This window comes from Indicator indicator, chromosome 1 (assembly GCF_027791375.1).
Source record: "Indicator indicator isolate 239-I01 chromosome 1, UM_Iind_1.1, whole genome shotgun sequence".
NCBI lineage: Eukaryota > Metazoa > Chordata > Aves > Piciformes > Indicatoridae > Indicator > Indicator indicator.
Window position 1 is genome coordinate 71327359 of NC_072010.1, and position 12524 is coordinate 71339882.

Sequence of the window (12524 nt, forward strand, 5' to 3'; positions counted from 1 at the left end):
TTCCATCACTGTTTCTTCTGTGTGCCAGAGTCATCCATGTGTATTTGAAGTAGTCATTGAAATAAATCTGTTCCCGACTTCTTTCATGAAAGGGACAGTTCTGTATCTAGAGACAGTTGTTGCTTGACCGTTGCAACACTATTAAGGATCTGTACTTTCACACAGTCCCAAGGCAAGGTGTTCCAATATTATTCTTCAATAAAACTGCTTTTTGGTGTCACTAAAACCCTCAAGGTAGAGCTTATGCCAGTATGTGCAAAATACCTGCAGTAAGAGTTACGCTAAATAGACTTGTTGCAGTTAAATTTAAGCTACCGAGATGTACAAGTAACTTGTTTTTAGGAATGTACTGCAAAAGTATTTGAACAAAATTGCTAACATGTTTACTGTTGTAAATATTTTAATAAAAAAAAAGACACTTCAAACTTTTTTTTTTTTTTTACACAATTATCTACAATAAAGAGAAATTTACAACCATTTACAAAACGCTCTTAACTTTTTCTTTACTGTTAAGACAGCTAAGATAAAACCAAAACAAATCATTAGATACGTGCAGTCCTGGGTTTATCTCACTCTGTATTTATAAAAGGAGCAAAGCATCTTGGTGAAGTTCCAGCCACATGCTAATGAGATCAAATAGAGCATGATGAGAAGTGCAAACGGGTACAAAAGAATAGCAGTGTTCTTCAGAAAGGGCAGTGCTGAAACAGAAACAAGGAAGCAAGTATAAAGCAGTGCTCTTTCACTGAAAGGTAAAACGGCCTTGGAAGAAGACAGCAAGAAAAAGCAGTACAGCTCTCACCTGCTGCCTTAGGGCAGGTTTGTCATCTCTGCCCTACTCGTCCTGCTGTTTTCACAGATCAAAGATACTTCAGTTAACTGGTGTAGGTAATGCCCTTGGAAACAGTTTTACCTAAAACTGTAGTCTTAACCTCTCCTTAGAATTTGTGTCCAATGCAAACATTTTGAAGTGGATTTAGAGGAATAAGAAGAACAAGCTCTAGTGCTACAAGTCTAATACAAGAAGGGAAGCTGGTTCAGTGAAGAATGTGAATTCTTGGGCTTACAACATCCATCCAGCTGGAAACCAGGATAGCTGAATTTTTAACATTTTTTTACCATGAAGAATGAATTACTTCAACACCCAGCTAAATCTCTACAAACGTTTTAAAGCAAAATTTGCTTTACAAATTAATAGACTACACTATTTCTTTTGCTTTTAGTCAAATAGAAGAGTTGCTGTTACTCACCACTGTATCCTAGGAATGTGACATAGATGTAATAGCCAATTGCGATCAGCCATAACGTGTTCCCAACAAAATACCCGATGACAGAATCGGATATTATGACATCTGAAAGAGACAATGCTCTCAGCTGATTTGGTAGAGCATAATTTTGAAGCAGAGAGCACAAAATAGTCTACTTACAGTTGATGAAAAACAGCTGGATAAAATGCAGAATGACCAAAAGTGGATAGAAAGCATTCAGATGAACATCAAAGGCATATCCCCACTCCACATCATAGTCCCTGTTCTGCTGCTTCACCAAGTACTTATTAGAAATGAACCTACAGGAAAAGACAGAGAATGTTGTTAATGTGAATCTATAAAGCTGACTGACAAAATGTTGGTTTGAGAGAGTAAGCCACATGCAATCCCAACTCTACCCTGACAAGTTTCTGCTACTTGAGAGAAAATATTCCACGAATTTATGTAGACCAGATTATTGGTAAAGTTTTTTTTGTTAAAGCTACACTTACAGCCCTTGCATACAACAAACAGCTAAAATACACTGCTGGCAGTACAGAAACATCATTTTAAAACACATCAGTGCTACGATTTAACAATGCAGTTAAAGGTCTCAGAAAGTATGCCACTTTTGTTTGTACCAGCACTCTCCTGAAGTCATCTCCCAATACATACATCATCAGAACGTTTTGCACAGAGATGGTTTATTTAATCTCTGCAGAAATGGTGCACTGTGCAGATGGAAAGAGGGCAGGTTAGCACTCTTTAAGATGAGCCTATACTTCTTGAATTAAAGCACTAACAGAATATGCAAGGCCTGGTGTTACAGACTACAGAATAAGCTTCGAGACACTTTTCTACAGCTGAAGTCAGGAAATTTATCCCCTTTAGAAGAGGAACAAGAAGTCAATCTATGCCCAGAAAGAAGTAGGACACCAGAGTCTTCATGGTAACTTCCTCTGACGTACTCTTTGTGCCAGGTGCAGGGTCAGAAAGAGGCAGAGCCTGTCTGCAAGGTGAGGCGAGGCAAGAAGGGGTTTAGACTCATTTGGAACATGGCAAGTTTTTGAAAAAAAGTCAGCCTGTACTGGAGCTTTGTTGTAGGATGATGCAGACTCCCCGAGAATCCAGCTGAGCTTCTCGGGAGCTCTCCAAAAACTTCTGCCCCCAGCCCTGTCCTGCGCAGCCACTGAGACAAGGAGGGTTTGCATCAACAACTGCCAACAACGTTAATGAATCAAACCCTGGTTTTAAATACCTTTTACTCTCCTGTTAGTTCCCATAACACTTTCCCAGAGAGCAAAAACTTCCCTTAACATCTTATTGTGCAGAGCTTGTTATCTTTGAGAACAAAGGAGGCCAGCAGCCTAGCTCACTCCATACTCTAACCACAGAGCTTGGAACTTAAACCAAACAGGAGCCAGGTCATCAGGGATTGAGGCCTGCAGGAAGCTGACTAAAAGAGAAAAACCAGCAGGTGCTGAAGTCTTTCAAGTTCAGGAGACGGCATCTCAAGTTGCAAAATGCTGGAGGATGGAGGTGGGAACCATTACTATATGCTTACTCTCAAGCAATTCACATTTTGCTGTCTCAGACAGAACTTTAATCTATCAGCTATAGTACCTCTACCTGCCTCACCTGAACTTTACAATTACAAGCAGGAGTTCCCAAGGTCAGTATTTGAAAGGAATCTATCCCTTTTCTGATCAGCATTGGTTTAAGCTGTTGGCTCCATTACAAAGAAATTTTAAGTGCCCTTGCTTCCTTAAGTTTTTGGTAGAGCAAAAATTCCTTCTTTGATGCCCTCCATTTGCCACACCATAGAAACCAGTGACTTCAGGGTTCCCTTGCTGGTGAAGGACACATCTGTTACATGTTGAGGCCTGCAATATAAACTGACTTGCTACTGCCCCTCTCCTTCTCCAAGTCTCTGGACATTACAGGGTAAGACTGGCAGCATCTACCATCAAAGCATAAAGCAAATATGCAAGAAATAGAACAAACACTTATAGTGGAAATAGCTAAAACCTCCAGCAAGTAGCATAGGCCAATTATATATTGTCTTGTGTAGATAAAATCATCCATAAGCTTATGTTACTTAAGCTGCTCAACCAAAATACACAACGGTAAAATTTTTTTATAACCAAATTTTCTATTTGGTTATTATTATTTCTACTTTTGCTGAAGACACACCAGATGAAGAAAGAAAAACTGAAATGTTCATTTTAATACAGACTTTCTGAACATTCATCTTCTGCAGGAAATAAAGTGTTATTTTCTAAAGCAATATTTTGCATTACCTTAACAGCACAAAACCTGAAGTCAATATTCACTGTAACTTTGCCCCAGAGAAACAAATGTCTTGCCAACACCAGCGGACAACCCATATCCCAACAGCAAAACTGAGCTCAGTTTCAGACATCACTACTTACCACATGAGAGTTGCAATCAGGAGGCCAACACCTACACAGTCTATGAATACAACCCAAAGCAGAAGCTTTATTGTTTCAAAGAACCCCATGTCCAGCACAAATCCAAATCCTACAGTAGACACTGAAATGAGATTATTCAAGTTAGCTAGGGAAAGACATCATGAAGTCTTATATTGAGTATATTGTTACAAAATCTCCAGTTTGCTTATTATTTTTCTCCCTGACATTTTCAGTCAGCCTTTTTTCCACCAAATGCAATTTATTCACAACATAAACCCTTTGACATACTAGAGCTTAATTTAGGCTTAAGTCTAAATTAACCAAGCCTAGCTCCTTAAGTTATGAGGGAGTGACAGAATTGGTTGTTGATTGAACTGCAAATTGTATCACTCCCAACTATCTTTTAAAAATTCACACAATGCTACAATAGAATATTCTTTGGTTTAAAACAGCTTCTTGATAACTCGAACCATATATGTGATAACTCTGAAATAAAAGTATGTAACAGGTTTGATATTACTAACAGCAATGTGCTATATAACAGAAGATGACTAAGATTTTACTTACTGCTTTTGCAATTTAGTCTAAAAATTGTATTAGATGCTTTATAGCTTAATTCTGCAAGATACAGCATCTCACTAGGGCCTTTATCGTAAGAGCAGTATTTTATGTGCAATGCTCAGATAAACCAAATGTTCAGTATTTTTTAACTAAAGCATGCCTGTGTGGCATGGGGTTTTATTACTGTCTGTAAGGTTACAGGGAACTACAGAGTTCAAAATGCAACAGAAAATTAGTTGAAATAGAGATTATTTCAGGACAACATAGTAAGCTATGTATCCTCCGTTTCAAATTCCTACTTTTAGTTCCAAAAGGTTAGGCCATTTTCTTGTAGTCTAATTAAAAAATAGTCCATATTAATTGATCTTTGTGTGCGTGTGTGTGTGTGTGCATGTATGTAATTAGAAGGGCTAGAAATATTCAACCCTTAACTTTCCCTTCCTTTCTTTCATGCTGTCTATTCCATTACACTCACCACAGAGCCAGATACTGAGAAGCACTAAGAAAGCAGGATCATCTCTTGCCCACTGGTCTTTTGTCTGTTTTCTGTAGTGAAAGTTCCTATAAACCCTTTGTGGTGAAGTAAACAGGTAAAGCATCTGCCAAAGAGCAAACTCAAAGTCCATCTGTCGGAAGTGGAAGAGCCTGCGCAGGTACTTGTAGCGTTTTGCACCAGCTGTATGCCTTGCAGCATCTCTGGGGCTCAGCACACCATTGCCCTGGCTCCGAGAATTAACTGAAGTGGTTGGCAGCATTTTGCTAAAGAAAGAATTTGAAAGATGACTTGGTTTTGTATATAACAAAGACTAAGAATAAATTCATGCAATGCAGGCCACAACTTCACTACTGAAGTTACAAAAAAACTATCAATAGAATCATAGAACACTTTGGGCTGGGAGGAACCTTTAATCGCCATCTAGTGCCACTCCCTCTGCAGTGACCAGGGACATCTTCGGCCCGATCAGGTCACCCAGAGCCCCGTCCAATCTGACCTTGAATGCTTCCAGAGATGGGGTATCCACCACCTCTCCACTCAACCTTAACCCCAATAGCATTTCACCACCTTCATTAGAAAAAAAATTATAAAAATGATTCCTTTTATCTAGTCTAATTCTATCCTTTTCTTAATTTAAAGCCATTACCCCTTGTTCTGCCACAATGGTCTCTGCTAAAAAGACCATCCTCATCTTTCTTATAGGCCCCCTTTAAGTACCGGAAGGCTACAGTCAGGTCTTCCCAGAAATTGCTTCAGGCTGAACAACCCCAGCTCTCTCAGCCTTTCCTCCCGAGAGGTGCTCCCTCCTTCCGATCTTCAAGGCCCTCTGGACACACTTCAGCAGGACCATGGCCCCAGAGCTAGACACTACTCCACGTATGGTCTCATCAGAGTGGATTAGCAGGGCAGAATCACATCCCTCGACCTGCTACGCTTCAAATATAAACCACGTTTACAGACAAGTATGTCACTTTCTTGACTGCTGGTGAGACAGCAAGTGGGAAACTAGGCGCAGTGGGAAACTACTGCTTCCAGTACTGCGTATCAGAAGCCCAGCTCCCCCATCTCTTCAGCTCGTGGGGCTGCTTCGCAGCGCAGGGGATGCCAGCTCCCTCCCAGCACCACGCCTTAAACCGATTCGAGGCGTTCAGGGCCGACGGCCTTCGCGGGAGGCGGAAGGCCGGAGTCCGTAGCCAGGGCCAAGACGCCGGCCTCTCCGCTGGCTGTTCAGCCCACACCAAGCCAGTACTGCCCGAAGCGACCCCCGCGACCGCTCCCCACCCCACAGGCAGCAGCCGCCCTCTCAGCGGGACCTACACCTCAGCGCTGAGCTCCCTGCTCCTTCCCTCCCTGCCTCCCTCCCTAGTCTTGTCAGCGGCCAGGCCCGCGCCAGCAACCTCCGCACCGCTCACCCCTCGGCGCGCGGCGAGGGGGTGGGGCCTCACCTGCATCCCCGACCCACGGCGCGACCCCCACCTCACGCGCCGCCACTTGCGCCCAGCCTTCCGGCAACGTCCGCAGCGCAGGCGCGCAGGTTTCCTTCCCCGCGCCGCCCGGCCCCACCCCTCCTTCGCCCGGCCGGAAGCGGCCCTAGTGCTCGGGATATCAAGATGGCGGCGGCCATTGGCAGTGGTCTTTGAGTAGACTGTAGCGAGGCGGAGACCTGGTCTTGCCGCAATGCCCAAGTACTATGAAGATAAGGAGGAGGACGGGCGGGCCTGTGGGGGGGTCAGGGAAGACCTGCGGCAGTGCCTGCTGGAGAGCCCCTGCGTCCTGCAGGTGAGCGGCGCTGGCTCTCTGCGGAGAGCCTCGTAGTCCCTGCCCCCGTTGTTGTTGCTGCTACACTCGCTTCCCCATGTTAAACTCTGCAGGAAGAGTACCACCCCGAGGCCCGCTCTCCGGGCCCGGCGCACGGGAAGCCGCCATCTGAGGTGGCCCCACTGCACCCGCGGCACTTCCTGGCATAGGGATATCTTCTGGCCGGGGAAGGCTGTTGCTGTTACAGCTGGGGGACGCAGTGCGCCTCTGGGTGTGGAACGGGGGCCTCCCACTGGCGTGACCCAGCCTCGTGCAGGAGGAGATGTTGTTTCATCTCTTTCAAGCCTGTGAATTCGTGTTGTAAGCACGAAAGTTGTAAGTTGTAAGTTACGAAATTACAACATAAGAAGAAAGAGACCGAGTAAACATCTAAGGTATTTTCTCTTTGACAAGGTACAGGAATTCATCGTCTTTAATCTTTGATTTTTAATCTTTGATTTTTAATCTAACAGGAAAACAAAAGTCCTAAACAGTGTTTGATGGAAGGACACTGTAGGAGTTTGCAAATCACATTTTTTGCGTGCAAAAGATCAATGGTAAGTCTTTGTGATGCTTTTTTGCTTGTGGCCTGGCTGTTTCATGTCCTTTTCCCTTGTTTTCTGAAGAAAGTCACTAGGAAGTCAGTAAAACTGGTGCCACTGAGCAGAACAGGCCTTTGAATTCCATTTAAAATATGGATGACATATGCTGTTCTCGTGAAGAAAAAGCTGCAGAGTACAGAAGATGGAAAAGTGCATTTAAATTGAATTAGATTCTGAATGTGACAGATGAATGAGGTACTTAGCTTTACTAATAACAGCAGTAAATATTTGGTTTAAACAATAGTAGATAAGGTAATTGTAACAAAGGAATTTTTACCCGTGAGGTCATTGGAAGAGATGTATTTGGAGAACATTTAAATAAAAAGGATGCCTCATTGAAAGCGACTTCACTGTTTAAGCAGGTTCTTGTGTTTAAGTTATGCTGCCATGAATTTTTTTGAAGATTTGACTGATGTTAAACAGCAGTTTGGTTTTTTTTTAATATATAGCGAACCATCAAGTGTGATAGTGAGAAGTCACTTTTTAAAATGTGATTGAAATTTCCCCTCATTTTGATAGGAGTTCTCTGTCCAGAAACGTCCTGCTTAGATCATAGAATCAGTCAGGGTTTGAAGGGACCACAAGGATCATCTAGTTCCAACCCCCTCCCATCGGCAGGGACACCTCACACTAGAGTGTTTCAATGACACGTTAAAAAAGAGTTAAGTGGTAATGGTGGTGTCAAAAATTTGTAAGCATGAGTACTGAGAGGCTTATTTTTATATTTAGCCATTGGAATATGTAATGAAGAATATACAGCTGAAACTGTACCTGAAATTTTTCTTCCATTCTGTATTCTTACTTACAATAGAATCACAGAATGATTTGGATTGGAAGAGACCTTAAAGGTCATCCAGTTCTGATCTACCTGAGTATCACTGAAAAGAGACTGGCTCCATCCTCCTGTCAGCCACCCTTCAGATGCTTGTAGACTTTCATAAGGTTCCCTCTCAGTCTTTTTTTTTCTCCACACTAAACAGTCCCAGGTCTCAGTCTTCCCTTGTAAGAGAGATGCTCCAGTCCCCTAATCATCCTTGCAGCCCTTTGTTGAACTGTCTTCCGTAGTTCCCTGTCCCTGTTGAACTGGGGAGCCAACAACTGTACACAGTATTCCAGATGTGGTCTAACTAGGGCTGAGTAGAGGAGGAGGACAACTTCCCTTGACCTGCTGGACACACTCATTAATGCACCCAAGTATGCTATTGTCCTTCTTGGCCAACAGGGCACATTGCTGTCCCATGAATAACTTACTATGAACCAGGACTCCAAGATCCTTCTCTGCAGAGCTGCTCTCCAGCAGGCCAACCCCTAACCTGCACCAGTGCATGGTGTTATTCCTTCCCAGGTGCAGGACTCTACGCTTCATTAGGTTTGTTGCACTTCCTTAGGTTTGTCTTTGCCCAGCTGTCCAGTCTGTCCAGTTCTCGCTAAGTGGCAGCACAGCCTTTCAGTGTGTCAGCCACTCCTCCCAGCTTTGTGTCAGCAAATATTGCTGAGGGTGCACTCTGTCACTTCGTCTAGTGCAGTTGGCTTTCTGGCTTTTCTGTGAGTGCACATTGCCAGGTCATATTTCATTTTCTGTCTACCAGTACCCCCAAGTTAGTCCTTACAGGGCTGCTTTCAATCTACTCATCATCCAGTTTACATTTGTGCTTGGATTGCCACAACCGAGGTGCAGGACCCTGCATTTTGTCTTGTCCAACTTCATGAGGTTTGCATGGGACTACCTCTCAAGCCTATCAGTGTCTCTCTGGAGTCATAGCAGTTTTTGTACCTCTGCTATATGAGTTGTATTAATCCATTAAGCAACAAAGGGCTATTTCTGTGGGTAGGGAAAAAAGCTGCATATTTAATGCTTGAAATGCGTTATTTGATGCTGGATATTTGTATGTCCAGATGATGTGCTTGTATATCTGTCTCTAGAATGTTAAAGGAGCTTGATGAAACTTAAGTTTCTGGTGAAGTGTCTTCAGTCATGCAGGAGGAGACCTGGCTCTTACATGATTCTGTTTAACCATTCCAAATTTTTCTTGTCCTGTTAACTCTGTATGTTTCAATAATTTGCAACTTGGTGTAATAATGAGGCTTAGAGAGTACCTGAAAAGCAAGTTGAACAATAAATGCAGATATAATTTTTTGTAACTTCCAAGAATAAACCAGCAAATTTTACAAGCTGAATATTATTTCAGGTTTTACTGGTTTTGTTTTGGTTGGTTGGTTGGTGGTTTTTTTTTTTTTACCTAAGCTTATTAAGTTACCTCTGTCCTCACTGACATTTGCAGTGACTCCCACATCAACCCAGTTTCAATTTTCCTCCTTCAGCTTATCAGTAAACTTTGGGAAAATAGATCTAAGCAGATTTATGCTACCTTGTTTTCATGTGAGTTTTAGTCATCCCACTATTGCTGTTCTGTTATTTTAGTTGTTAGTTTATTTCAGAATGCAGAAAATGCTTGTCACATAATGTAAATTTTGTGTGACATTTAAGATAATGCAGTGTTTCATTTGAAGAACCCTATAGCTCGTTTGCTGCACTGATAATTTTCTTTACAGTGACCTCTGCTTTATTCTGTGTTTTCTTCTAAAGTTATGAAGTGCTGAGATAGCACAAATGTTATAAAGTATTTGTTTTGCAAAATGTATGGTTTTAATGTATTTACTTTCATTTTCAGTTGGATACCAGGGCAAGGTTCAGAGGAAGGAAGGGATACTGAAATCCTTGTTAAGAGACCCAGACATGGGAAATTGGGGTCCATCGTCACTTTGAGGAAAACAGAGACTAATGTAAGAAGATTGTATCTGCTGCATCCTGCCATGCAGTATTTTTGTGGAAATTACCTGCTTCTGAGTATTGCAATCTGGACCCACATTTAGATGTTAAAAAGAAGCCTGCAAGGTCTGGCCAAAATGGGTACTTGTCATGCATTGGTAATAAAATTGTATACGCCAGAATAAGATGCAGAAGTGATTATTCTGTTTTGAAGTGAAGTTGTTTTTTGTGATTTTTACTAATTCTGATCATATTTTACTACTCTAAGTTGTAGGAGGTCTGGAATTGGGAGTTCCCTTGACTAGTGTCCAAGAGGATACCTCAGGATAGAGCCGTTTGTGGAAATGATGAGTTCACTGAGGTTGTGAAATGTATGTGCAAGCTGCTTCCTCCCCAGAAGGTTTGTTCCCCAGTAAACCTGCACCAATGGGTAGGGGTGGTGATGTTTTTGTGGTCCCACATCTACAAGGATGGTATATCTTTCCTCTCGTTACAGATTCTTTTTAATGTGATGATTGCTGTACAATCTAGTCTACTAGTCTTGCTGGACAACTAGATTAAAATCTAGGTCTCATTCATCTTTCTGCAATCCATCTCCTCGTTGCATTGGTATAAGTCCAAGAGAACTGTGATGTTATTCTAGTCAATGACTTCAAAGTTATATGCCAGAATATAGTTAACTGCATTTCTTTGGATGAGTGAGGAAGGTGTTCCTCAGGCCTGTGGCTGCCGTTACTGTGTTCTAGGAGTATTTGCAGCAGTCTTTAAGCTTCCCTTGAGGTGACTTGAATGATCTCCATTAGTGTCCAAGCAAGTGTATAAATACAAATCCAAACATATATACAAACGAGATGAAGGTCTGGGCTTTATTGTATTTATAGGAAGTTACATTCCACAACTTACTTTGTACTTTGTGATGATTTTTCTTGTTTTCACTTTGTCACTTCTTTCTGAATTCTTTGGTTCATTTTTATGGGTGTAAATTTGTATATGTTTAAATACGTGTTCAAATTCCATTTGCATTAATTTAAAGTGTAACTAGTTTCTGCTACATGCTTCTTAAAACTTTCTCTTCCTTAAGATTTTTGGTTTTTTTGCTTAGCCAAATTTAATATAGTTTCTTAAGTTATAAAGCAGCTGCTGTGAAAAAAAGCAGATTAATAAAAGATAACATTATTTTGCTTTCCTTTGATCGAGGATGACTGCAGATCTGTCTGTGGTTTGACAGTGTACTTAGAGACATAGTAACATCTATCAATTAATCTCTTGGCCCACCCTGATAAAGAAGTGGGGTTTATGGAGTTAAAAAGCATTAAATAGTGTTAAGCTGTGAATGCAGTGAGTATTTAGTGGTTCTGTTTAAGAACTTATGTCTGAAGAATATTTCTTCTTCCTTCCTTCAGTGTCTCTACTTCCTCCCTTGCCTTTTGAAGCCCTGAAGAAGTAAATGGTAGTGTATCTCTTACGTGTGGAAACTCAGCTTCAGACAAGCTGTTTAGAAATAAGATTGGGAAATAATGAGAGGGGAGAGTCATAGTAACTTCTTTTCTTGGCTAAAGCTTACAGCAGTTTGACTAATTTACATTTAATCTGAACAGATGCATGTGACATTTTGTAAAACTGATAATTTCACTGAATGGGTGCGTATTGATTATTTTATTCTATCTTAAGCAACTGCTCTGTGATCAGTCCAAGTATGTTTATTTTCCTTGTATGTGTAGGATTTTATTTTTGCAATCATAACACTGATTTCATGTTTTCTTGCTTTCATGTTCTGTTGATCATGTGAAAGCTAGTTCATTTGCTGAAGTGCTCTAAACATTAACAAAATTTAAAAAGGAGTAAAAATAAATTTAAAGCCACTTGGCAGGTAGTTGTTGGTTTGAAGAGTGAGAATAGTATATGGTCTCCATTGCCACAGCGGGACAGTAAGCTTGATTGTTCCTTTCTCATCCAGTATCACTGAGCCTCCCCTAATGATGCTGCAGCAACTCCTTTTGGAAAGGAGCAGACAGATAATCAGTTAAAGTTATTTTTAGTAGTTGCCTTGATACAGTAGAGATCAAGTGTTAGAATTAAATGTAGTGTTTGCTATTGGACATTTGAGGATTTAATAATTCTAATTTAACAGAATGCATGTATTACTTGATCTAATAGAATCTTGGTGTGAAAATTTCCAAATTATTTTAGTGAACCATTTTAGGACAGTATAAAGATACATAAAATACATATTGAAATACTGAGTCGCTTGAGAGACTATCATTGTTCAATTCCAATACTATCTAACATAATATTCTGTCTAAAAATGACAAATTACATAATTGCCTTGGGACTTTGAGCACTGTCCTACTTGAGAGCTATTAATGTTTCTTATGTGAAAAATAATCTGTTTTGTTAATGGAAAGCCCTATGTGTACAAATTTGCATATGCAATTCCAGTTTTTTTCCTGATGTTTTTATTTGGATATATTTTTAAGCCTCATGTCTTGTGCTACACCACGGGCTTTTATTAAAAAGTACTTACTTCTAGACTCTGGTAGATTTTGTGAGATTGAACTGTTGGTGGTCCAGAGGAGGGCCACAAAGATGTTCACAGGGCTGGAGCACCTCTCCTGTGGG

General features: G+C 41.1%; 2 protein-coding genes across 2 annotated transcripts; one reads left to right on the forward strand and one right to left on the reverse strand.

The window, feature by feature from the left end:
- Positions 1-479: 479 nt before the first annotated feature.
- On the reverse strand, positions 480-6198 carry UNC50 (unc-50 inner nuclear membrane RNA binding protein). The gene is made up of 6 exons (XM_054386054.1): positions 6182-6198; positions 4716-4999; positions 3680-3800; positions 1428-1567; positions 1251-1352; positions 480-701 (listed from the first exon to the last, which is right to left on the reverse strand). Exons 2-6 carry the CDS (start codon positions 4993-4995, stop codon positions 565-567), a joined length of 780 nt encoding a protein of 259 aa, XP_054242029.1. The 5' UTR covers positions 4996-4999; positions 6182-6198; the 3' UTR covers positions 480-564.
- Positions 6199-6340: 142 nt separating this feature from the next.
- LOC128971690 (cytochrome c oxidase assembly factor 5) lies at positions 6341-10085 on the forward strand. The gene is made up of 3 exons (XM_054387320.1): positions 6341-6515; positions 7007-7090; positions 9808-10085. The coding sequence occupies exons 1-3, from the start codon at positions 6414-6416 to the stop codon at positions 9847-9849; spliced, it is 228 nt and encodes a 75-aa protein (XP_054243295.1). The 5' UTR covers positions 6341-6413; the 3' UTR covers positions 9850-10085.
- Positions 10086-12524: the final 2439 nt, after the last annotated feature.

Excerpts from the sequence above, each read along its gene's own strand:
- LOC128971690 (XM_054387320.1), top strand. The coding sequence starts at position 6,414 with ATGCCCAAGTACTATGAAGATAAGGAGGAGGACGGGCGGGCCTGTGGG. Across the intron at positions 6,516-7,006 it reads AGAGCCCCTGCGTCCTGCAG|GAAAACAAAAGTCCTAAACA; the intron begins GTGAGCGGCGCT and ends TTAATCTAACAG. Across the intron at positions 7,091-9,807 it reads TTGCGTGCAAAAGATCAATG|TTGGATACCAGGGCAAGGTT; the intron begins GTAAGTCTTTGT and ends TTTCATTTTCAG.
- UNC50 (XM_054386054.1), bottom strand. The coding sequence starts at position 4,995 with ATGCTGCCAACCACTTCAGTTAATTCTCGGAGCCAGGGCAATGGTGTG. Across the intron at positions 1,568-3,679 it reads CTGATTGCAACTCTCATGTG|GTTCATTTCTAATAAGTACT; the intron begins GTAAGTAGTGAT and ends CTTTTCCTGTAG. Across the intron at positions 1,353-1,427 it reads CCAGCTGTTTTTCATCAACT|ATGTCATAATATCCGATTCT; the intron begins GTAAGTAGACTA and ends TGTCTCTTTCAG.